The 25,471-nt window shown below is 46.3% G+C and overlaps 2 protein-coding genes across 7 annotated transcripts in view; both read left to right on the forward strand.

The window, feature by feature from the left end:
* LOC101465644 (mechanosensitive cation channel TMEM63B) overlaps positions 1-13,202 on the forward strand; it is a 28,355-nt gene extending 15,153 nt beyond the window's left edge. For 4 of the 6 annotated variants that reach the window (XM_076885332.1, XM_076885329.1, XM_076885328.1 and 1 more), the window contains 21 exons: positions 24-114; positions 727-764; positions 910-1,052; positions 1,132-1,194; positions 1,736-1,787; positions 1,912-2,020; positions 2,098-2,168; positions 2,507-2,587; positions 3,742-3,865; positions 4,247-4,380; positions 4,604-4,741; positions 4,828-4,981; positions 5,151-5,257; positions 5,680-5,766; positions 5,850-5,915; positions 5,990-6,152; positions 6,252-6,357; positions 6,582-6,749; positions 8,029-8,144; positions 8,221-8,304; positions 10,038-13,202. In XM_076885332.1, coding sequence (XP_076741447.1) covers positions 24-114; positions 727-764; positions 910-1,052; positions 1,132-1,194; positions 1,736-1,787; positions 1,912-2,020; positions 2,098-2,168; positions 2,507-2,587; positions 3,742-3,865; positions 4,247-4,380; positions 4,604-4,741; positions 4,828-4,981; positions 5,151-5,257; positions 5,680-5,766; positions 5,850-5,915; positions 5,990-6,152; positions 6,252-6,357; positions 6,582-6,749; positions 8,029-8,144; positions 8,221-8,304; positions 10,038-10,226 — 2,284 coding nt within the window. In that variant the 3' untranslated portion in view covers positions 10,227-13,202. The remainder of the gene's footprint in view (positions 1-23; positions 115-726; positions 765-909; positions 1,053-1,131; positions 1,195-1,735; positions 1,788-1,911; positions 2,021-2,097; positions 2,169-2,506; positions 2,588-3,741; positions 3,866-4,246; positions 4,381-4,603; positions 4,742-4,827; positions 4,982-5,150; positions 5,258-5,679; positions 5,767-5,849; positions 5,916-5,989; positions 6,153-6,251; positions 6,358-6,581; positions 6,750-8,028; positions 8,145-8,220; positions 8,305-10,037) is intronic. The other 2 variants (XM_076885330.1, XM_076885333.1) reach the window with 2 other exon arrangements.
* Positions 13,203-24,190: 10,988 nt separating this feature from the next.
* Positions 24,191-25,434, forward strand: pet117 (PET117 cytochrome c oxidase chaperone). The gene is made up of 2 exons (XM_012915651.2): positions 24,191-24,400; positions 25,285-25,434. Exons 1-2 carry the CDS (start codon positions 24,305-24,307, stop codon positions 25,432-25,434), a joined length of 246 nt encoding a protein of 81 aa, XP_012771105.1. The 5' UTR covers positions 24,191-24,304.
* Positions 25,435-25,471: the final 37 nt, after the last annotated feature.

The raw sequence follows: 25,471 nt of genomic DNA on the forward strand, positions 1-25,471 counted from the left end.
AACATTCCTGTTTGTGTCCACAGTGTTGCCTCGGCGATGCACTCGGAGACGCCCGACCGCTATGAACGCCTCACCTCGGTTTCCAGCTCTGTTGACTTCGACCAGAGAGACAACGTAAGAACACCTTCATCACTCCCTCCTCTTCCTGCTCCGCCACAGTTAGCCGTTAGCTGACAGAGGGTCAAAGTTCATCCAAACTGGGCAGAACTCACAAAACGCACACACATCATCATCATCTGGCGTCATCATAGCGGCCACCACAGTGGACAGCTATTCAAAGGCTGTTGTTGTATCCGTGTCAGTGTTGATGGTGTACCTGCACATAAACCACTACGTTGGACACTGATGTGTCCCTCCATACCTGCCACCTGCTGGTCATTTAATGTTACTACAGATGTTTGACGTGTTTCTTTGTAATTATTGTTATTTAACCTTGTCACGGATGAATTATGACAACCTCAGTCAGAATTTAATTCATGCGTGACAGGGTTAAAGCAGGACACAGAGTACGTCTGTGATCTGTGTTCCTAATCCATCGGCCATTGTTCAGCTCGGCAGCTCTGGGTACTTTGAGCTGCGACCGCTAACTGTTAGCTGAGGCCCCGCCCACTGGCCTCGCCTGCACACCTGCGGCTTGTGAGGATGAGGAATCCCAGGCACAGTCGGGGCTTTCACTGTCGTTTCGCTTGCTGTAAAGCTGTCGTCTTCTTCCTGTTTGTGTTTCAGGGTTTCTGCTCGTGGCTGACGGCCATCTTCAGAATAAAGTGAGTATGAGGAAACGGCTTCTCGCTTTCACGGTCAGACCGAAAGCTCCACTGTCCCATCGTTACCACAGACTGTGAACTCATCACAGACGCTCAGATTTCCCAGTGTAAGAACAGACCGTGACTCCTCCTGTTTCTGCCGCAGAGACGAGGAGATTCGTGAGAAGTGTGGCGAAGACGCCGTTTACTACTTGTCCTTCCAGCGTCACATCATCGGCCTTCTGGTCGTGGTCGGCGTCCTCTCGGTCGGCATCGTCCTGCCCGTGAACTTCTCTGGAGACCTTCTGGGTAAGAGCAACTCGGTCTGAGGGTCTCGGGTCTCGATGTGTCACTCACCGCCTTCTCGCCTTCTGTCTGAATGTTTTAGTCCGAATTATCAGTAAAGATGCTTTCCTCAGCCGAGGAACACCTGGACCACCCTCCAAAGAAGGTAAAGTGGGTGGGGTCAGAGGCGTAGGCGCCCTGCGCCCTGTAGACTGTGGCTAATGGTAGACTCGGTCCCATCTGGTCTGTAGTACGAGTGCCGTGTTAGAAACGTGCTGTGGTTTTGTCATAGTGACAGGCGGTAGGTAAGGAGGTGAAAGCGGCTATGATGACTTCCTGTGCTGACCCAGGGGCGGGGTGTCAACAATAAAAGCTCTTCCTGTCAGACGCACATGGAGGGCGTCCGCTCGGCGAAATGGCCTTCGAGGATTCAGAAACACCCGTGGACGAAGCTTTAAAGAAGTCACGCTGAGTCGGGCATATGAAACCATCAATAAACACGTCGCTCAGTGACTCAGACGCTGCGTTTTATTTCTGTCTTTGCAACACAACGACATTTAAGCCAATAAAGCTCCACTTCAAGCTTTCCCACTATAAACACCGTGACTACTGGAAGTCCACCAGCACACATCTGGTGATGCAATGGCTGATGTTAGGAAAAGCACTCGTGCACACTCGGGCTTCATGTGACCTTTGCTTTCTTCCAGAAAACAACGCCTACAGCTTCGGACGCACGACGATAGCCAACCTGAAGTCTGGGTGAGATTTCATATCTTCTTCTTTGCTTTGAAACATCTGCAGGAAACAACGCCGTGATTAACAGAGTAAAAGCTTGTGAACCTTCCTGTTGAGAGGTGTAATCTGGGGGTTTGCTACATTGCAGGACGAACCTGCTCTGGCTGCACACCACGTTTGCCTTCATGTATCTGCTGCTGACCGTCTACAGCATGAGGAGGCACACGTCTAAGATGCACTACAAGGAGGACGACCTGGTAGGAAGTCCGTGAACTCTGAGGACGCGGCATTTGTGCGCTTAGCCGTGCGGTAATCCCAGTTTTGTGTCTTGCAGGTGAAACGCACTCTGTTCATCAACGGCATCTCCAAGTATGCCGAGGAGAGTCAGATCAAACAGCACTTTGAGTAAGTTCCACGCTCTCCTGTCAGTGACTGCACGGAGCTGTTCTCCTGCTCCGAGTTTGTGATGATGAGTGTAACCCCCATGAGTCTGCCCTGAACACTCAGCTTATCACAGTTTCATTCAGAAGGGATGTCCCTAATATGGTCATCTGGGGCACATGGCCAGTCAGATGAAAGTGAAAGGGGGCAGGGCTAAAGCAGCTTGTTTCAGACACTGCACGAGGCCCAGCATCAGATAAAGAAGGATGATTATGAGCTGTGAGTCCTGCAGCGCTGCTGTGGGAGGGTGCAGGAATCGAACGCTTGTTCTGATGGTGGTGTGCCTCCTCTGTGTCCTGCAGGCAGGCGTACGAGAACTGCACGGTGCTCGAGGCTCGGATCTGCTATAACGTGGCCAAACTGATGGCTCTGAACGCTGAAAGGTGAGGCCCAGTGCATGCTGGGAGTAAAATCTCACACACCCACACAGTAATCATTCATATGCATGAAAATGTGAGACTCTGAACGCATCACGTTTATAAGTAGAAATGCATCGATCAGCTGGTTTTGACCCCTGAGCTGTGTGAACATCTCCAAGCTCTTCACAAGCATTCTGTCTTTTCCACCTTGCAGTAATCTAAATACAGATTACTGCTGTCATGTTCAGCTCCGCTCCAGAAGCCTTGTTTCTGACTCCACATCGACCAGTTGGACCCGATAAATCTCCAGCAGTCAAATCATTTCAATTCAATTTTATTTATAGAGCACCAACATGCTTTATATTGTAAGGGAGACCCTACAATAATAGATACAGAGAAAAACCCAACAATCATATGACCCCCTATGAGCAAGCACTTTGGCAACAGTGGGAAGGAAAAACTCCCTTTTAACAGGAAGAAACCTCCGGCAGAACCAGGCTCAGGGAGGGGCGGGGCCATCTGCTGTGATTGGTTGGGGTGAGAGAAGGAAGACAGGATAAAGACATGCTGTGGAAGAGAGACAGAGATCAGAAAAATAAAATACTGTAAATAGGAGCTTTTTTCTTTTAAGTTTTCCAAGAAAATTTTTTGCTGCTCTAAACTGATTCAAGCAGACCTTTGACCTTTTGCACAACCAATCACAGGTGTTTACATGAAGACTGATGATTTGATCTGTGCTGCAGAGCCACAGCCAATGAAAAACAAATTGCAGACTTTAGTTGAATCATTGCTGACAACTTTAACCCAGGTTTGTTTTTATTCACATTGCTTGTTGTCGCTACACAGCTTTTTTTCTTTTTTTTTCTTTTAGCAGGTTTATCCAGACCTGTTTGTCTTCTGATTAACTAAACTGCTCCTTATGTGAAATTCAAGTCTGGTCAGCTAGCATGGCCTACGTTACCTTCAGCTGCCCCGGCTACAGGAGCCTGGCTAACTACGGGTTTTTATGAGGGTGTGAAGCCCAGTCTCCAATTCAGTGATCCTGGCCTCCAGAGCTGCAAACAAGCTACATTCATTCCAAATATCGTTATTGCTAAAGTGCGCCGAGGAGTAAGCATATGACACGAGCAGGAAAGTGCTCCACGTCGTCACCTGATGACTTCATTCGTGTTTTGCAGGAAGAAGACGGAGCGCAGCAAGAAGTTTTTTACCGACCTGATGGCTAAAGAACACGTTCCCACCATGATCAACCCCAAGCCCTGTGGACACCTCTGCTGTTGCGCCATCGCTGGCTGTGAGGAGGTAAAAACAAAGACATCGCCCCCATGGCAGAACCGTGCGCGGTCACATCAGCAGCTGCTAACTACCTAGCTGGGCTCATTATACAGCGACGTTTCTGCACATTCCCTTCAGTTCATCAACTGCGCAATGATTTTGTCCTGCGTCGCGTGTCTCTGCGTTATGTTGTGGTGTTTCCGTTGTTAAAATGCCGCCAATACAGAAAATGGCGAGCTGGTACTCAGAATGATGAGTCCAGGAGCAGCACGCTGGACTTCAGGGTTACTTCACCTGTCCTGCAAGTCGTCATGACATCGCCAAGCTTTACCCACATAATTCAAATGCTAACGTGCTAATGTTAGCATGTCAGGTGGCAGTTTGTTGATGCTTTTCTGTGGTCTGCAGGAGGAGGCGGTCAGCTACTACACCAAGAGGGAGGCCAAACTCAAGGAGGAGTACAGGAAGGAGAAGGAAAAGGTCCACACCAAGCCTCTGGGCATGGCCTTTGTCACCTTCCAGAATGAGGCCATGACTGCCATGTAAGCCACTCGCTTCACTTCCTCTTTATCTGTCTCAGACTCCTCCCCCTATTTTTCTCCTCAGAAACTTCTCATTTGGCGATCGTTAAATATTTTATGGTTTTTATAGTTTTCTCTAACGAAATGTCCCACCTGCCTCCACCTCACGTTAGCCACACCCCTCACATTCGAATCCTTGTCATGTCTTCGACCTCACCTCTGCTCACGGCTCTTCTTTTCTCAGCATTTTGAAGGACTTTAACGCCTGTCAGGTTCAGGGGTGTCGATGTCGTCAGGAGCCACGTTCCTCTCAGTTCAGCGAGGTTCTTCACGTTCATAACTGGAGTGTTTCGTACGCACCCGACCCACAGAATGTCCGCTGGTATGTCCGCACGCTCCGCCCACCTGAAACTTTGGACAAATAAATGCGCCCTTTGAGATCAGCTGACTCTGTGTTCCTTCCTGTAGGGAACACCTTTCACTGGGCGGGATCTCCTGGTGGATCCGTTGTTTTGTCATCAACTGCATCCTCTTCATTCTGCTCTTCTTCCTCACCACGCCCGCAATCATCATTTCCACCATGGACAAGTTCAACGTCACCAAGCCCGTCGAGTATCTGAATGTAAGAAGCGTGAAGCAGGTGTATAGTCCGGCTTCAGGCCGATTCCTTCAGCTCTGACTCTGTGCTCTCTGTCTGTTGGGTGCTTGGATCAATGCTTGTTGGTGAATGGTTTGGGTTGATTGGGTGGATGTTTGGTCGGATGAATTGTTTTTCTTGGTTTCTTGAACAGAACCCCATCGTCACTCAGTTCTTCCCCACCCTGCTGCTCTGGGCTTTCTCTGCTCTGCTGCCAACCATCGTCTACTACTCTGCTTTCTTCGAGGCTCACTGGACCAGGTACAGCTGCTTCCACTGCTGCTCTTCATCACTTTGTTATTTGTGAGAGTAGCACACACCGTGAAACTAGAAATAAATAAGTCGAAGGTCCCATTTAAAGTCATTTCCTGTAGAGTCCCAGTGATGATTAAAGTCGAGTGACGCTTGTATCTGACCTCAGTGTTTGCCATGTTTTGTTTTTTATCCCCTGCGTTATTGGGCACGCTTCATCCCATTTTTCTTTTCTTTTCTTTTTTTTTTTTTGTCCCCGTTTACCCACGCTTTGTCCCCGTTTGCCCACGCTTTGTCCCCGTTTGCCCACGCTTTGTCCCCGTTTGCCCACGCTTTGTCCCCGTTTGCCCACGCTTTGTCCCCGTTTGCCCGTGGTTTGCTCCTGGTTCCGTCCATCTCACAGTTTCTGTTTCACCTGTCGGTGTGTGCAGGTCTGGAGAAAACAGGACAACCATGCATAAGTGTTACACCTTCCTGATCTTCATGGTTCTGTTGTTGCCATCTCTCGGCCTCAGCAGGTAACAGATCTTGTGGCTCTAAAGAGTGTGAAACCTGACTGACCTTTGACCTCTACTAAAGCGTTTCTGTCTGTGCTTTCCAGTCTGGACGTTTTCTTCCGCTGGCTCTTTGACAGGAAGTTCCTGGCTGATGCTAAAGTCCGATTTGAGTGAGTTATGTTTTGTTTCCAGCCTACAGTTTGACGGTTGTTACCGCTCACTGAAAACCACTGTGTTTCTGCAGGTGCGTCTTTCTGCCAGATAACGGCGCCTTCTTCGTCAACTACGTTATCGCCTCCGCATTCATCGGAAATGCCATGGACCTGCTGAGGATCCCCGGCCTGCTCATGTACATGATCCGGCTGTGCCTGGCTCGCTCTGCTGCCGACCGCCGCAACGTCAAGAGGGTGAGGACACACTCACTGAGAAGTTTATGGTGGTGCGGTAAAGCTTTCAGCCCACAGGGGGCGCTGCTCTGACTGTAACCCTGTCTGTCGTCCCTACAGCATCAGGCCTACGAGTTTCAGTTCGGAGCAGCGTATGCCTGGATGATGAACGTCTTCACAGTGGTGATGGCCTACAGCATCACCTGCCCCATCATCGTGCCCTTCGGTCAGTCCAGCACTGCAGTAACTGTTAGTCAGTACATGTTTAGAGTAACAGTACAGGTGTTGAAGTAGTAGTAGTACTAGCATCCAGGTGAAGTCATACAAGTCAGTGTAAAGTGTGACGGTGGCTGAAAATAGTCTAATTCCTGTTCCCGTAAAGTCTCAAGTCAGAATAAAAGCAGGTCCAGCATGACGTCAGGGGTATTCAGCTCACCTGTTCACCCGCAGGTCTGATGTACATGCTGCTGAAACACTTGGTGGACCGATACAACATGTACTACGCTTACCTGCCCTCCAAACTGGACAAGAAGATCCACTCTGGAGCCGTCACCCAAGTGGTGGCAGCACCCATCCTCTGCCTTTTCTGGCTGCTGTTCTTCTCCACTGTACGCACAGGTAAGCCCCGCCCACCACAGCTGTGTCAGACCTTCCTTGCCGCGCCGCCTAGGACGGCCGCTTAGACCGTTTGATGAGTCCAATAAAGTAATGCGAGTGGTGCAGGTAGCTGTTCTGCAGAGACGCCCTTCATGACTGCAGGATATTTCTGAAAGAAGCTGCAGAGCTCAGTAGCATCCCTGAGTGTCTGGGACACTACGAGTCTCCCGACCCTCTGAATCCCTGAATTTCTCTTTTATGTAGTTAATTGTAGTTTTCATTATTAGTGGATCAATGAGAAGGTTGAACAGTTCTGGTCATTTGTCACTGATAACAAGTGCTGACAGTGAAAGGCAGTTTCTGACATGTTGCTTTTTTTGGGGGGGTGGGGGGGTAGACTATAACAAGACAATACCAAGACCAGTGGGTATCGAGACCAAGACGAAGTCAAGACGAGACCGAGACAAAAAAGTCTTTAAACTGCAGCCAGATGCTGCTTCGTGTACAGGTCTCGGGCACATTTATGTGTTTTTGCGATGCACAGCCCTCCTCACCACCGTCCACTGTCTCACTCACTGAGAGGACAGACGCACGCTCCACGTGACCGTCACGTCCATCACCCTCTCTGTTTTTCACATAATGATATTATCCTATATCCTCGCATGTGATTGGCCACAATATGGAGGGAAATTAATTGAGTTGCCGGCTCTCGCTCAATGGGAGTCGACTCTTCTGATTCACTGCAAAGCGCTCTCGTTGTGTGTCATGGATACTGTTGACTCCAAATCTCCGACCACTATGTCGATCTGAGACAACAAGAGGGAGACAGCGGGAGCAAGACCAAAGTCTGTCGAGGTCGAGACCAAGACCAAGTAAAACTCTGGCGGGGGGGGATTTTTTAAATGTTTCTATCGTTTTGGGGGGGTCTGACAGTCCTGCCAGTGGGTACTGGCTATTATCACCCTGATGACAAGATGTCGTCTCCGTGGATGGCGTTCGATAGCATCGCCGAGTAAATGTGGTTAACCATACTTGTCCTCACACTGATTGCCCGGTGTTTTCAGAGGACATTTGTGGGTCATGGTTCAACCTCACTCTCACCTGGTCGGATACAAATAGGCGATAAATCCGGGGTAACGTGAGGCAGTTTTCTGAGGTGACTCCTTTAGTGAAGTTAACCACACCCTCGGTGAAAGGATGAGCTGTTTTAAATCCAGCAGAACTAAAAAAATGATGTGTTAGTATTCGCGACAGGAAGTTGTTATTTGCTGACCATAGCTAACTGCTAATGTGCTCTCAGGCTTCGACACGCCGACCTCCATGTTCACGCTCGTGGTGCTGATCGTCACCATTGTGGTCTGTCTGTCTCACGTCTGCTTCGGACACTTCAAGTACCTCAGCGCTCACAACTACAAGGTACGACAGCAGTGCGATGAAGGTTAGTGTGCAGTGTGTGAACGCCAGCGTCTTATTCCGAGCATCTCCATTTCAGATTGACACAAAGGAGAACGACGTGGACGCTGTCGAGAACGGACGTCCAGCTCGTCCCTCGTCCTCACCCACCACCAAATCTCAGGTGACGCATGTTGTCTTTATTGGGATTGCAACAAACCACTCCCCCAGGTTTTCATCAAACGGGTCTCAGTACCGCCGGAGATCGGGGCCGCTGAGGCCTTCGGTTAGTCCGCCTTAGACACACTCACAGCTGTTTGAGTCTGTGGGCCCAGAAAGGCAGGCAGACTCACCAAAGCAAACCAAAACTGAGACAAACTAGGAGATGGTGTGAGATTTTATCAGAATGCCTTTCCTGGACTGATCCTCCCGTACAGCTCATAAAACACTGAAAGGTTCAAAAAGCACCAAGCTCAAATTCAAAGATCTGCTCTTACCTTATTTAACTTGTCTCTCAATCACTGCACTGAAGGGAGAACAGATTTGTAGTTCTTGATTTTATCCATAAGCTAATAAATCATTCTTTCTAGTTCTCTAGAAAACCTTGGACCTAAGTTACCGATGGTTCCCTACTTGTTGAGATACACAAGTTTTATGAATCACAACTAGCAAACAACACTCCAAAAGTTGATTCTGTTCATCTGGACGTTTTCAGTGGGAGAAACGTTTCATCATCATCCAGGTGACTTCTTCAGTCTCAGGTTTCCAATCTTATAAACAGGACATTTGCATAATGACTGAAACCAGCCCACTGAGGAACAATGGGCTGGGAGGTCAGCTCCTTAATCTTAATTATGCAAATTCTCATGACCATTGATCAGCAACCACTGATCAATGGCCATGAGTCCCATTCACAGAGAGTTGGGGAATGGCTGCAATCACAGCATTGTAAGATGGTGACAGATGTACCCTTAGGCCCCTCCTTGATTCAGAGATGGTCTTTCCCTCCTTGACTCCGCCCTCAAACCAGCGTTCCTCCCTGTCCAGGATGTTACATCCTCATCATTGAAAGAGTGTCCACTGGCCTGTAGGTGTAAACAGACTGCAGAGTCCTGGCCTGACGAGGTGGCTCTTCTGTGTTGTAGCCAGAGGTTGTTTGGTTTCCCCGACGTATAAATCCTGGCACTCCTCCTGCACTTACCAGCGTACACTATGTTACTCTGTTTGTGTCGGGGACCCGATCCTTGGGGTGGACCAGTTTTTGGCGCAGCGTGTTTTGGGGTTTAAAAGCCACAGAGACCCGGTGTTTAGAAAAAATGCGTCTCAGCTGCTCCGATACTCCTGACACGTACGGGATCACTACAGGTTTTCACTTATGCAGCGGTTGTCCTTCTCTCCTGGATCGGCTGGAGCTTTCTTTAGGAGCCTTCCCAGCTTTGACAAAAGTCCAGCTGGGATAACCACATTTACTCAGGGCCTTTTTGATGTTCTTCTGCCTCCCTGGCTGCTGTGTCAGTGGGGATGGTGTTCGCTCTGTGTTGTAGCGTCCTGATGACTCCCAGTTTGTGCTCCGGTAGATGATGAGAGTCAAACCTTAAATACTGATCCGTATGTGTAGGTTTACGGTACACGTCAGCTTTTAGATGTCCTCCATTACTGATGGAAATCTCACAGTCTAAGAAGGCTAAGCTGCCATTCCCCAACTCTCTGTGAATGGTACCCATGGTCTTTGATCAGTGGTTGTTGAGAATCAACAATCAATCAGAATTGAGTTTTGGAGATTTACTCACCTGGATGATTGAGCATGCATCAAGAAGATAGCAAACAACACGTTTTTATAGAAATCGGATCACGTCACAGTTCTCTTTGTGGTCATGTCTCTTCCTGGTGGTTGACCTGTTTTTATGTTCCTTCCAGCAACAGCAGCAGATGTACATCGCCCAGGTCCTCCAGGACCCCAACTCGGACGAGCCTGGCGGAGGGAGCAGCGAGGAGGACCGAGGGTCATCGCAGGATGAGGAGATGCTGAATGGAGGGAACAGCATCAATGAGGCGGATTTCCAGTCGGGGGAGGACAGTCTGATCGCCAACGAAGTGCACCAGTAGCTGGGGGTGGTGCTAGAGGAAGGGGGCGGAGCTAGTAGAGGGTCATACCCACACAACAGTTACAGATAAAGCTGACTGGAAAATCACTACACCCATAAACACTTGTACAGTAGATTCACGGTTAGCTCCACCCCCTCTTGGCCTGAAGACTTGACCCTGACCTTTGATGCCGGCGCCGGGTCGCCAACATCCAGTCCTGCACGCCTGTGGATCCTTAATGGACATCAGACTGTGTCCACAGGAAATCACTGTATATAACCACAAAGCCAAAAGTTCTTTTTCTTGGGTTGGGTGGGTGGGTTTTAAAAACTTGTGCCTGGGCTGGATTCTTTGTTCGCACTCGTGTCTTGATTTCTGATCCCACTACGGGTCACCTGAACCCGACCCCTCCAGGGGTCCAAGCTGATGCTGACGCTGTCTTTTTTTCTCCGCATAGTGAGCGCCTGTTGCGTCATCACCGTACTCCAGAATCAGAGCGTTAAACAACTCGCCAACCGCCAGTTCTCATAGTGTTAGAAACCTCGCTTACGCAGACGCATTGTCATCCCTCTTCTCTGCTGGCCCGTCCTCGCCTCCGTTCTGTGGCTCTGAATGCCAGTACATTCAGCGAATCACCTTGGAGTGTGGGGCTTTTGTTTTTTTAGTTTTTGTACCTGCATGCTGTTAGGAGTGCAGGATTAGGATTAAACTGTCGCACCTTTGGACGATGTCATTCATTGCCGGATTGTACTGGCGAGCGAACACATTAAGCTTCCTCTCGCCTGCTGGCTTCAGTTGGACCACTCCTCGCCGTCGGACTACAACTCTCCATGCAACAACGCTTTCTTTTCTGGTTTGAGTTCACCTGAACTACCTTAAATCATGAACACCTGACAAAGGGAACAGGGATGTTTGTGTCTGTGTAGGTTTAGCAATCTGAACTCTTTTCAGAGGTGGGATGAACTTTGTGATGACTTTCAGCAGCAGGTAGTTCGACTTCGGGTAGATGAAGAAGAAGAGCAGCGCTTTTCGTCGGGATGTTTTTACCTGAACACCTGAAGTTGGAGGTACTGAAGGTGTGTGCTGTCCGTCTGTCTGTGTTAGCTCCTTATAAACAGACTACATCACAAAGGGTTCACCAGGCGTTGATGAAAATGCCATCCATCTACTGTAGAATCAGTTCAGCATTTTTTTTCTTTCACTTTCGTACAAAAGTTTAGAAATATATAATCATGCCGTTTCGGTCTCTACGCGCATCAATAAAGTTTTAGATAGAGTCCGACTGGTGCGAATCGATGGTTTCATCTCTGCCGCGGTACGACGAGCTCCTTCCATCCAATAATGAGCCACAGCTTCCTAGATGTGCCGCTGGTCCCTCAAACAAATAATCACTGTTTATTTCATGCTAATGATCATATTATGACTGTTTTTAGCTAATTAGCTGGGTTTATCTGACTGAAGCTAACCCTCGGCTAGCTAGAGCAAGCGACTAATAATCAGGATGTTTCAGTCCATGAAAAAAGATACTGACCCTTTGTCCTGTTAGCTCTTGTCTTTAAAGCTAATAACTTAGTTTGTCGTCCCGATAGTGCAGTGTTAGCCTAGCTCTGGCTCCAGTTAATAAAACTCACCTGATTAGCTCGTTAGTAGGGATGAAGCTGTGTAAAGTTGAACTTACTCCTAGCTTCTCGTTCACACCGACGGCTGGTTTAGAACCAGGACAGAACTGCTGAGTCATTGTTAGCTTCAAGCACACAACTCAGACACATAGGAATGATGCACTGTTAATTGTTAGCATGCAGGCTAACACAGCGCTAGCCTGCTAGCCCGGGGTTCGCATTCTGTTAAATGAAGACTAAATGGTCTGAAACCGCACAACAATGAAGAGGTGATGGTTTAGTTAAGCTAGCACTTTCCCCTGTTTTGCATGTGATGCTAGCAGGGCCACGCCACAGGGACGCAGCGGTGAAACCAGTGGTCTGGTTAACCAGTCGTCTGGTTAACCAGTTGATTTACACCTGATTGTGTCTTCGGCTGTCAGAGGTGAGCAGGCTCGTAGCTCACGCTCCATGTGGTCGTGGTGCCGATCTGCCTCCCGTTGGAGGGATGTAGAAAACATCAAGTTGCAACTGACTTGGCTGGTGGTGACATCATCACAAAGACAGGTCAAGGGGTGTGGCTTCTGCAGAGTAACATAAGTGCTTAGCGACAGAATGGGGAGGAGCTAGTCTCAGGTGTGTTTTGTTTTGTTCCTTTTTTCTCTAAAACAATGTTTACATCAGATTTTGTTTGCTGTGTGTGTGTGTGTGTGTGTGTGTGTGTGTGGGGAGACACGGAGCTGGACTATGAAAGCTGCAGCCGCTGGCTCGCTGGCATTGGCGGGCGGCTGCATGCTGGAGCTCTGCAGCGTTCGTGTCCGGGTGTCGTGTTCTGTTTGATGTTCCCCGCCGCTCCGCCCATGATTGTACGCAGATGAACCTGAAGGTGGAGTCGAGCCTGATCCTCAAGGTTCAGCTCGGCAGCTCGCAGGTGATGACCTGCTTCCTGTTCCTGTCTGTGTAAGGGCACCGGCATAGAATCATTTTCAGAAAGAGAGGCTGAAGTTCGACCGGAGCCGCACAGACCCGGCAGAACCAAATGCGAGCTCGGGGGCTTCAGCGGTCACGGCCTGCGGGAGCCCTGGGACTGTTTGTGTGGAAAAATGGGACTCGAAGGTTTCTGGAAGCGAGCCGCTGCTTCGTGCTGTTTGGTTTGTTTGTTTTTTCTTTTTTTAAAAATAAAATTCCTGAAATGTGAAGAAGAAAAATGTGAAGCGAGGCGTGAAGCAAGCGACAAACTGTGTAAAAACGTGTGTAAATAGCCATCGAACTGCAGTCTGTCGTCCACGTCCTGCTTTAATTTATTGCTGTGACTCTTATTTATTTGGACTTTGGTTTGTGTACAGTGACACCTTCGTCTTATTTATGTTCCTGATCAATAAAACTGATTTCATCCGTGCTCTCGTGCTCTCTGTTTGTCACACCTAAACATGGATCTGCCCTGAGGCAGGAGAAGTGAGCGCATGGCAGGTATGAAGTGAGCGCGCCACATAAACACTTTTAGGGTTAACTGAAACTCTGAGTCAGTTACCATGGTAACAGACGGTGGACGTCAGCTTTTGTCTCTGGAGCTGTGTCCCAAAACGTCAGCTGAATCCTTCGGAGGCTGCATTTGAAGGCCGATTACGTCACAGCCAGGCGACGAAGGCTGTCCCAATTCATCAACTCCTTCAAATGTGGCCGACAAATGCGTCCTTCATTTCCCCGAATTAGAAGGATGGGTCGGGTGTGTCCTTCGTGGTCCACCATATCCCAGGATTCATAGCGCGGCCCAGCCAATTCCAGTTTCCAACAATGGCGGCCGCTACTAAGTTTTTAATACTACTCTTATTAATCTTTCTGGGTCACAAAATAAACTTTGAACATATTTTCAGGCGAGAAAGTAGCTGTGCAAACATCAAATATCTGCTCAATTTATCAAGACATCACATATTTGCAAAAGTGCGCCGACATTTTCGAAGACGTCTGTTAGACCACCCGCTCAATAGTTGACCGGGGGTTTCAATGGTCACTCAACCCGGCGAGAGCAGCGGACACCCGGCTTCATCCTTTTCAGACCCCCGCTGTCTTTCACTACTCAGCTTAAACATGATATACAGTGGGGCAAAAAAGTATTTAGTCAGCCACCGATTGTGCAAGTTCCCCCACCTAAAATGATGACAGAGGTCAGTAATTTGCACCAGAGGTACACTTCAACTGTGAGAGACAGAATGTGAAAAAAAAATCCATGAATCCACATGGTAGGATTTGTAAAGAATTTATTGGTAAATCAGGGTGGAAAATAAGTATTTGGTCACCTCAAACAAGGAAAATCTCTGGCTCTCACAGACCTGTAACGTCTTCTGTAAGAAGCTTTTCTGTCCCCCACTCGTTACCTGTATGAATGGCACCTGTTTGAACTCATCATCTGTATAAAAGACACCTGTCCACAGCCTCAAACAGTCAGACTCCAAACTCCGCCATGGCCGAGACCAAAGAGCTTTCGAAGGACACCAGGAAAAGTATTGTAGACCTGCACCAGACTGGGAAGAGTGAATCTACAATAGGCAAGCAGCTTGGTGTGAAAAAATCAACTGTGGGAGCAATCATCAGAAAATGGAAGACATACAAGACCACTGATAATCTCCCTCGATCTGGGGCTCCACGCAAGATCTCATCCCGTGGGGTCAAAATGATCATGAGAACGGTGAGCAAAGATCCCAGAACCACACGGGGGGACCTGGTGAATGACCTGCAGAGAGCTGGGACCAAAGTAACAAAGGTCACCATCAGTAACACACTACAACGGCAGGGAATCAAATCCCGCAGTGCCAGACGTGTTCCGCTGCTGAAGCCAGTGCATGTCCAGGCCCGTCTGAAGTTTGCCAGAGAGCACATGGATGATACAGCAGAGGATTGGGAGAATGTCATGTGGTCAGATGAAACCAAAGTAGAACTTTTTGCTATAAACTCAACTCGTCGTGTTTGGAGGAAGAAGAATACTGAGTTGCATCCCAAGAACACCATACCTACTGTGAAGCATGGGGGTGGAAACATCATGCTATGGGGCTGTTTTTCTGCCAAGGGGACAGGACGACTGATCCGTGTTAAGGACAGAATGAATGGGGCCATGTATCGTGAGATTTTGAGCCAAAACCTCCTTCCATCAGTGAGAACTTTGAAGATGAAACGAGGCTGGGTCTTCCAACATGACAATGATCCAAAACACACCGCCCGGGCAACAAAGGAGTGGCTCCGTAAGAAGCATTTGAAAGTCCTGGAGTGGCCTAGCCAGTCTCCAGACCTCAACCCCATAGAAAATCTGTGGCGGGAGTTGAAAGTCCGTGTTGCTCGGCGACAGCCCCAAAACATCACTGCTCTCGAGAAGATCTGCATGGAGGAATGGGCCAAAATACCAGCTACTGTGTGTGCAAACCTGGTAAAGACCTATAGTAAACGTTTGACCTCTGTTATTGCCAACAAAGGTTATGTTACAAAGTATTGAGTTGTATTTTTGTTATTGACCAAATACTTATTTTCCACCCTGATTTACCAATAAATTCTTTACAAATCCTACCATGTGGATTCATGGATTTTTTTTCACATTCTGTCTCTCACAGTTGAAGTGTACCTCTGGTGCAAATTACTGACCTCTGTCATCATTTTAGGTGGGGGAACTTGCACAATCGGTGGCTGACTAAATACTTTTTTGCCCCACTGTATGAGTCATTCAGATAACTTAAAAATTTTATTGTTGGGCTTTTTTCTGTGTTTTATTTGTTCGTGAGTAAATCGGTTTGGCTGAGATTAAAGTTATTACCTTAGATTAGATTAAATAAAACCTTATTAATCCCACGGGTGGTTTTCACAATAACGTTGAACAGAAAACTGATTAAGCAGAAGTGTGAGACGGTCGAGAGTTTACTCCAGTGTCCTGTTATTTTTTTAGACAGCAAGGAGCAGACGGTCGAGTTTATTAAACTCCACCGAGACAGCGGTGACGCTACTCTGAAGGCTGGACCATCCCATTTCACAGCCTCGCACTTCTGACCTTCTTGGTCTTCGAAGGACCCGGCCCACATAGACCACGAAGGCCGGGTCCTCTGGAGGATGTGGCCGACGTTTTGGGACAAAGACTCCTCCCCTCCTGCTGCACCTGAACCGGCTGAGTGACCGTCATGGATCGAGCTCTATCTGCTGATTCCAGTCTGTTGTTATTTTAATCACATTCATGTTTACAGCTGTTTGCAGATGTTGGACTTTGAAATCGGAGCCGCCTAAACGTTAAATATGAAGTTTAGATTTTACTCCATCTGCCTCCACCTCCAAACCTTCAGTTTCACTCCTGCTGCTCTCCTGTCACACTCGTCTCCACCCTGCCTCACCTCTCTGTGGATGACGTCTTCTACAGCTGAGGGGTAAAAGCTATAATACCCGTGGTGAGCATGCTCAGATATGACTGGCCCGACTTGATCGGCCAATCGGGCGTGAGAAGATCTGAGCTGAATTCAGTTGTTTCACAGGTGGAGGTGTGAGTGAGCGTTAATCACCTGCCGATGGTTGGTTGTGTAGGCCTCCACCTCAGAGGTGGAATAAACTGCCATTTCCACTCCAAAGAGTCACATGACAGTCGAGTCAACGACTCTCAGGACCGCCTCAACGGTCACGACCTCACTAAGTGTCACGTACCAGGGACTCCCCCTGAGTTGTGTGCAAGGTGAAGCATCTGGGCCTCCCTCCACCCACAGGCAGGAGGAGGACGTGGCAATGTTAGATAAAGGTGGCCTCAGGTGTGACAGCTCAAGTTCTAAGTGCCCGGCGTGGTCATGTGACCACTTTCACAGCTTTTGACTCAGGCATGGCAGAGGAGGAGGAGCTGTTCAAAAAGCATGCTCCCTCCATGTTTGCATGTTCGTGCTGTGACCCCTTTTATACAGTTTATACGTAGTTCAGGACCGCAGCTTTAGCAGGTTCAGCTCCGTGATCACAGGGTTCCCTCACAGCGCTGCAGTTCACACGCTGCTGTGCGTCACGCTCTGTCTCATTACACGTTTCAGGATCACGCACCTGTGTCAGGGCGGAGCCAAAGGTCAGCCGTGATTCCCAGACAGATAAAGGGTTAATAAACGATTACTATTCATATTGGGCTGCTAGTGCTGGCAGCGGCCTGCGCTGAGATTTAGCTGAACTCCGGCTGATTCTGACCAATCACATCAGTCCGTTTCACTCCGAGCCACACCTGAGCAGCACGTCACGGTTCAGCGGGTGTTGAGGGCAGCCCGTGGCTGGCGGTCACTAGGGGGTGCTGTGGAGCTGTGCTGATATCACACGTATGCTTGACAAACCGTCCGGTGTGCAATTTGTGGAGCACATTAAACTCCAAGGGAACGGATGTGTGCAGCTTCCGTGTTTCTATTAATAGATGAACAATATTAAAATAATAAATATTCCAGAGATGAAGGTGACAGTTTTGATTTTGTGACAGTGAGGTTCAAAGGTTATCCAGCTCAGGTGGGGGCAGCGGTCACTGAAACCTGGGCCTGGTTCATTTTCTCTCTGTAATCTGAGCTGGTTTCTACTATAATAAATAGAAGCAGCAGCTTTTGTATTCATACTTAATGAACGTACGGCTCAGTGCTGCTCTCACCCGTCTGTAACCATCACCTCCAACACCAGAATGTCTGTGAAGGTTCTCAGTCATCCAGGTCATCTACGTCCACTGTGAGCGACCATCTTTGAACAGAGGCGGGGCTTACGACACCAACTCTCTGCCATCTATAATCCAGTTTTGAGATCCTCCCCAGACGCCTTAACGCCCACTCACATCCTGGGCCATCTGACCTCAGAAAATCACATGATAAGGTGGGGCCAGGTTTCACAATGAACTCACCCGAAACTCTGGCTGATTGGGACCCACACCCAGTTTCACACCTTGGCTCAGGCGATTAGAGGATCATCAGGGGGTCCTTTTGTCCCTCTGTGGGGGGAAACTCCCACTGGGTTTATATCTGGGACTCTCCACCATTTGACCTTAGAACTGAAGAAGCTTCTCGGATGAGAGGTGAAACGTCTTCAAGCAACTTAAAGAAGTCCAGACGCTTCTCTTTGCAAGCTCCTTTGACCAACACCGGAATACTGCGCCTCACCTGCCAAGGAGCAGCAGGTGACTCACGTGTGGAAACCTACGTGAACCAAACCATCAGGTAACCTGTGTGTGACAGAGTTTGAAGCGACGTTTAAAATTCTCTCCTGGGAGTGAAGCAAACACGTGCATAAGGCCCAAAGTGCTGCTGTTCACAGCTGTCAGCACAGACTCTGTTTGTCTCTGTGAGGCAGTAAATCGGACCCAAATGTTCCTCCGGCTTTAAAATTCCCGCCTCTGTGGTGCAGGACGTTTACACAGGCTGTTCTCGTTCATATGACCTCCACCAAACAACAGAACACGCTGAGACAGAGGACGATGCACGTTTGTAGTCTTCTTCTTCTTCCTCCAGTTTAACGGCAGCTTGCATCCATCGGAGTTGCATTACTGCCACCCTCTGGTGTTACTTAGACTGCACTTAGCTCTTTAAATCCTCTTAAACAACTTAATATAATATGGCCAATATTATATTATTGTCAGATTATTATGATATATATATATCTGACTTTCAGCTTGTTGTGTTTGTGGATATATGACTGACGTTAATTATTAAACATTCGCACATAAATAAGTGACGTCATATTCAGTACTTTTGACAGTTCACTCTTCGGCCGCTCCATCTTATTAGGGAAATTCCACATACATAAATGTAAATTTCAAGACTCAACCCCATCATTTAATTTGTTTTTGATTGAAATTGAATATTACTTAAACTCTCTTAAATTAACTTCAATAAAAAAGGTTTATCATTGATTGAAATTCTTTCAGAAATGTTTAACGAATGAGCTGTCACAACTTTCAAGTACAAAGTTGTTATGAAGTCTGTCACATCCCCCCCTTTTTTTTCTTTTTTTCTTTTTTATCCTTTCTTTATTTATCCTTCTTATTTCATTGTGCTGTATATTGTTACTCTTACTTGCCTTGTACGTCTACTGTACAAACTGAACTGGAATGACTGACTGTTCGCTTTATAATTTCAATAAAGTTTTGGGGAAAAAAAAAGAAAAACCTCTTCGGCCGCTCCCTTCTGCCGTATTTTGCAAAATTATCCACACCCACCGCCGCGCTATGAATTGTGGGATATATGGGACCACGAAGCATGCACCGGACCACGCTTGGTATTTGGGGGGGGGCGTGCCAAGATGGCGGAGTGAGTAGACGCTCTCTACCGAGTTCTGCACAAAAAGTTCGTGAACAACGGTAAAGCCTAAGCTTTATGCTGCTAACACTAACAATTCACTAAATAAGAGAAGATACAGCAATCATAGGGCAAGAAGCAGCAGAATGCCGAATCAGAAAGGAGCGAAAAGGAAAGTTCCAAGTCTAAGATAGCGCCTGAGAATGCTAACGAGGAGAGTGCTACGTCCAGCAACGTGCTAATGGATAGCTTCCATAACTACGCAGCTACTACGGTGGCACTCAAGTTAGCCGAAGAAGAAATGGATGAGTTCCCACCTCTCCCTGTTACACCTCTCAAATCGCCAGCTCCGAAGAAGTTGATGTACGAACGCAGCAGCTCTGACCCAGTTGATGTAAATGAGATAATTTCTCGTCTGTCGGCACTAATAAACACCAGGTCTGATAACATTGAGAGCATGGTGAGAGAGAATACGCTCCAGATTGAGGGTCTCAAAAAGACGATTGATTTTGTGTGCGCGGAAATGAAAGATATGAAGGGGAAAGTTTGCGACTTGGAAAAAAAGTAACTAAAGAGGAAGGTCGAGTGGACAACTGCCAACAGAGAATATCTGAGTTGGAAAGATATTCCAGGAGGTGGAATCTCAGACTACATGGAGTCAAGGAGGCTGAGAAAGAAGACGTAAGGGGAAAGGTGACTGTGATATGCCAGTCTGTTCTGCCAGAACAAAATCGTAGGCTGCCTGACGTCATCGACACCGTACACCGACTCGGAGCCAAGCGACAAGGTAGCACCAGACCTAGAGGCATCATCGTGCAGTTCACCTCCCGAATCTACAGAGATGCTGTGTGGAAAGCAGCCAAAACATCCTCCTACCTGCAGGACAATCATTTGAGGATCGCTGAAGATCTGTCCAGGGAGGACAGAGAACGTCGTGACAAACTGTGGCCGATGATAGACAAAGCCCGTAAGGAGGGTAAGCCGGCATATTTCGTGGGAGGCCGAGGATTCATCAGTGGATCAGAAGTTTTCCCTCCTTCATAGAGACGCTTATTCAGTCTCCGAAATGACATTTCTGTGAGCTTGTTTACATGGTGAACTTGATATTTTCACCCTCAGGTTAAAATTTTACTTTGTGTTGAAGAGTGTGTTTATCTATAAAAAGCTATATTTAAACCATAGTAGATAGTTAAATACTGTATTTTTGTAAGCTTAGTCTCTCAGGGTTTTTACTGTTCTACTACCTAAATTGTGCAGCACCCGGTCCCCTTATCCTATAGATCTATTCTTAGCTGTAGAAGTTTAGAACTTACTTTTTCTCTTTCTTTTTTCTAATAACTTTGTCTTTTTCATTTGTTTCTCTTAATACCAGGGGTTTAAGACAAACATGTAAACGCAAAGCTTTGTTTCTATTTGCCAAACAATTTAAAACAGATTTTTGCTTTTTCCAAGGGAGTCATTCCACACCTGCTGATACAAATTTTTGGAAATCACAATGGGGTAATGAAGTCTGGTTGTCCCATGGCTCTGAGCGTTCTGCTGGAGTTGCCACGCTTAAAAATTCTTTTTCTGGAGATGTGTTACACTCTGACTCTGACACCTTAGGACACTACCTCTGCTCACTAATCAGACACAATAACAGTACTTTCATTGCAGTAAATATATATGGTTACAATAATAAAACTGAAAATGATAAATTACTTGACTCCTTAGAAGAATGAATTAATTTCTGGCTCTCCAAATACCCAAATTCAGTCCTCTTAATTGGTGGAGACTTTAACATTGCTTTAGACAATACGGTTGATAGGTGGCCTCCAGGGCAGCAGTCTTCATACAGTGCAAACTTAAAAAATTTATGGGAAAATTTAATCTTGTGGATATTTGGAGAGAAAAATTTCCAGATGATAGACTCTTTACTTGGAGCAATAAGACAGGATCCAGGCAATCACGTATTGACTTTTGGCTTGTTTCTGACTGTATTGATAAGGCAAGGCAAGTTTATTTGTATAGCACAATTCAACAACAAGGTGATTCAAAGTGCTTTACAGAGACATTAGAAACAAGAACAAATAAAAAGCATGATTTAAAATTGATAAAGATAATATTACCGTTAATATACTTGCCACTGGATACTATACCTCATGAATTCTCTTATTGGAAGTTAAATAATTCTTTACTAAAAGATAAAATGGTTAACATGCAGATTAATAAAGTAATTGTTTATTATTGGAACAAAGCTAACAGAGAGAAGTCCTTTTGTACCAATTGGGAACTCTTTAAATTTGAAGCATGCAAATTCTTGAGAAGATACGGGAGTCAAATTGCTAAATTAAGGAAAGCGGAAAAACAGGAAGTAATAAGCAGAATTGCCTCTTATTACCAGACGTCCCCAGAAGAAATCTCAGACAAAGATAAATTAAGTTTACTAGAACTTCAAAATAAATTGGACGGTTTATATCGACGCAAGGCTGAGGGTGCCTTCATAAGATCCAGGAAGAGGTGGCTGGAGGAGGGCGAACAAAATTGTGCTTACTTTTTCAGACTTGAAAAATACAGATCAAAAACAAACTCTATTCATCAACTAAATATTAATGGCATTGTCTCTGACAATCCTGGAGAAATTTCACATTTCTGTGCCGAATTCTATACTAAACTATACGACTCAAAATATAATGAGGCTGTCTCAACAGGATTTTTCAATAATATTAAAAACCTAAAATCTATTGTTGTGGAAGATAGAAGTTATTGTGACAGCCCTCTGACTGTGGAGGAAGTTTGTAATTCCATTTCTGCACTTAAGGCCAATAAATCTCCCGGCACAGATGGTTTGACTGCAGAGTTTTATAAATCCTTTTCTAATCTCCTGGCTCCGTTTTTACTGCAGGTTTTTACAGAAAGTATAGAGAATAACACCCTCCCTCCTTCTCTTACTCAAGGTCTCATAACACTTATTCCAAAACCAAACAAAGACTTACTCTTTATTGATAATTGGAGACCCATCTCCCTGCTCAATAATGACTATAAGGTTATGGCTTTAGTACTTGCTAACAGAATTAAAGAGGTCTTGGAAACAATTATTGATGAGACACAATCAGGCTTTATGAGAAACAGACACATTTCTAATAACATTAGACTGGTTTTGGATTTACTTGATTACTCTGATCTGATACCTGACAATAGTTTCATTCTCTTCCTGGATTTTTATAAGGCTTTTGATACAATTGAACATCAATTTATTTTCCACTGTTTGGAAAAATTTGGCTTGGGCAAGTTTTTCTGTAAAGCTGTCAAAACCTTATACACAAATGGCAATAGTTCTATTAAAATGATTAACGGCTCCACCCCAAGATTTGACCTGAAACGTGGTATTCGCCAAGGATGTCCTATTTCACCATATTTATTTTTACTTTGTACACAAATTCTTGCAACTAATATTTCAAACAGTGTTGTGCAAGGAATCACCATAGCTGATAAGGAGCTCAGTCATCAGCCAGTTAGCCGATGACACCACACCCTTTTTGAAGAATGCAAACCAAATCCCACCAGCCCTTACTGTGATTAGTGATTTCTCTGAGGCCTCTGGTTTATGCCTAAATCTTAAAAAGTGTGAGTTACTAGCAATTAAAGACTGCCCTGCAAATACTATCTGTAATATCTCTGTTAAACAAGAAGTCACATACTTGGGACTGCTAATATCCAAAGACCAAAAATCAAGATGCTCTTCAAACTTCACTCCAATTATACAGAAAACCCTAAAAAAGTTCAACCAGTGGCTGCAAAGGGACTTGTCTTTGAAAGGTAGAGTGTTACTTACTAAAGCTGAAGGGATATCCCGATGAACATATGCTGCTCTCTCCTTACATCTGGATAAGAAAAGTAGTAAAGATATTGACCGTATGCAGGTCCTCTTAACGTGGACCCTCATTTATAAACACAACTTCTCACCTCACAAATACCTCATCTGGAACAACAGAGATATTTTATAGAAAAATAAATCACGTTTCCTGGAAACTTGGCTCCAAAATGGGATCCTATTGGTGGCTCAGCTGGTTAGTAAAGAAGGACAACTACTTACAACGACTTTATTGCACTATATAATTTTCCAATCAGTGTTCAGGAATTCTCAATGGTGCTTGGTGCCATACCCTCAGGGACTTTAATGTTATATAAAAACACTGGCAGCTCGATCTCTACCTCAGTCACTCTCCCTGATCCAGCTGAGTCACCAATAGGAAAAATCTGCTTTTCACAGGAACTTGGTAACAGCAATAAGAGAATACGTAGTTTATGCCAAGAAGATATCGTCTCTCTCCCATATATAATATCTTATTGGAACCGATTTGTTCCAGATATCAAGTGGAAGACAGTCTGGATGATCCCCCATAAATATTTGATTGTAAATAAGGTGAAAGAAGTCTCTTTTAAAATTCGACAGAAATGTTATCCAGCCAGTCACTACATGGTCAAATTTAAAAGGGACATAAATACTAATTGTACTTTCTGTGGGGATCATCCAGAAACTGTGACACATCTTTTTTGGTGCTGTTCTTTTACACAGAGATTCTGGAAGGAATTTAGCAGCTTTGTTATTGTCCATATTTTAAGGGAGTTTTCTTTACGATGGGAAAATGTTTTATTCTGTTTCTTTAAGTTCCCCAAGAAGTATGAGAAATGTTTTTTATGATAAATTTCTTAATACTTTTAGCTGAATTTTTTATCCATAAATGTAAGTTTACTAACAAAACACCATATTTCTGTCATTATTTTAAGGATGTGCACATGCACATACAATCAATATCAGACTGCACCAACAAAAACGCTCAAAACAATTTATGTTTGTGAATTTTTGCGTGTATTCTTATAATTGTTACCTTTTTCTTTTACCCCTGGCTTTGTGTGTTCATGTTCTGTTGTTTTGTATACTTCATCTGTTCGTATGTTGTATACTCATTGTTTGTTAAATAAAGTTTATAAAAAAAAACAAAAAAAACCCGCTTGGTATTTGGGGAAATCGACGCATTTGGAGCATGCATTTGAAGTACACTTCGAATTGGGACAACCGTCGTCGCGTGGCGGTGACGTAACCGCACTTAAAATGCGTACTCCAAGCGTGCAGACCCTGAATTGGGACACAGCCTGCGTGTGTTTCACCACACTCCGGCCGGTGGGGGCGGTGTAGCTCAGGTGAGCGTAGAAGAAGAAGAAGACCTTAGCCGCCGTTAGCCGGAGCTGAGACAGCGTGATGTCCGCGGTCTCTAAGGTGGTCCTGGGAGTGTCCGTGGTTCTGACCGTGAGCACCGTGGCTGCGGTGCACCTCAAACAGGCCTGGGACAGAGAGGTAAGCCGGGCCGGGGCAAGCCGGGCTAACATCTAGCTGCGTGTGCCAGAACGGGTCACGGGGGCTAACGAGGCTAACGCCAAAGCACAGGTGGTGGTTAAACTCAATTGAACGGACACAGGTGACGTCACACAGACGTTAAAAGAGTAATAATAAATAAACACGATAATGACGATAAACAGCAGCCAACAACCGCATCCTCCAACGCTTTTCAAAATAAAAGACTCAGTTGGCAGGTAAACAATGAGTCCTTACATTTATGGCTCAGTTAGCTAATCAGGCGTTATCAGAGTTAACTTTAGCTCAGGTGAGTGCAGAACACGTGACTGACAGAACTGCAGTGGGGTCAGATTTTTCATTTCTGATTCTGTTACGCTTACACGTGTGCCTTTATTTTGGAGGTGGGTTTCCTGTCGTGTGACCTCTGTGAGGTCTCGAGTCCTGCTCTTAAATAACAAAGAAACAGAAAATCCCACACCTGGGTTTAAGGTGTTCGCACCATGAGAACAAAGCTTGGAAGCTGCTGGAGGCATCTCACCTGTGACACCTGTTTCAGTAATCAGTGATCAATAATGATCACTTTCTCCAGCGCCTTACAAGAAACCCAAGAATGCTTCGCAACACAAGTCAAAAAGGTCAAAGGTTTAAGTTTGTGTGTTTAAGTTGAAGTGAAGCTCCTATGGGAGAGACTCCACCTTTGAGGGTTCTGTTGCAAGGGACAGAAAGCAGACCGGACTGTGTACAGGTGCTGAGGGGCGGAGCACTGAGGGATTAATGAGTGAGAAGCAGGATCTGTAAGTGAACCAGTGGAGATTCATGAGGGCAGGGCTCACATGTTCCCAGAGCTTGATCAACGATGAGTGGTCTTTGTGTTTGTCGTGCAGCGCCTGCGTGAGGGCGTGGTCAGGGATCTGGAACGGCTCGAGCGCAGGAAAGAGAACCTGCGGATGCTGGAGGAGCAGCGGCTGCTGACCCGACAGCTGGAGGAGGAGAGACGCCGCAGGGAGGCCAGGCTCCACCCACAGGACACCTGAGAAAAGGTAAACACTGTTGTGGACCTACGCTATCGCG

Source organism: Maylandia zebra, linkage group LG6 (assembly GCF_041146795.1).
Source record: "Maylandia zebra isolate NMK-2024a linkage group LG6, Mzebra_GT3a, whole genome shotgun sequence".
In the NCBI taxonomy this organism is placed as follows: Eukaryota; Metazoa; Chordata; class Actinopteri; order Cichliformes; family Cichlidae; genus Maylandia; species Maylandia zebra.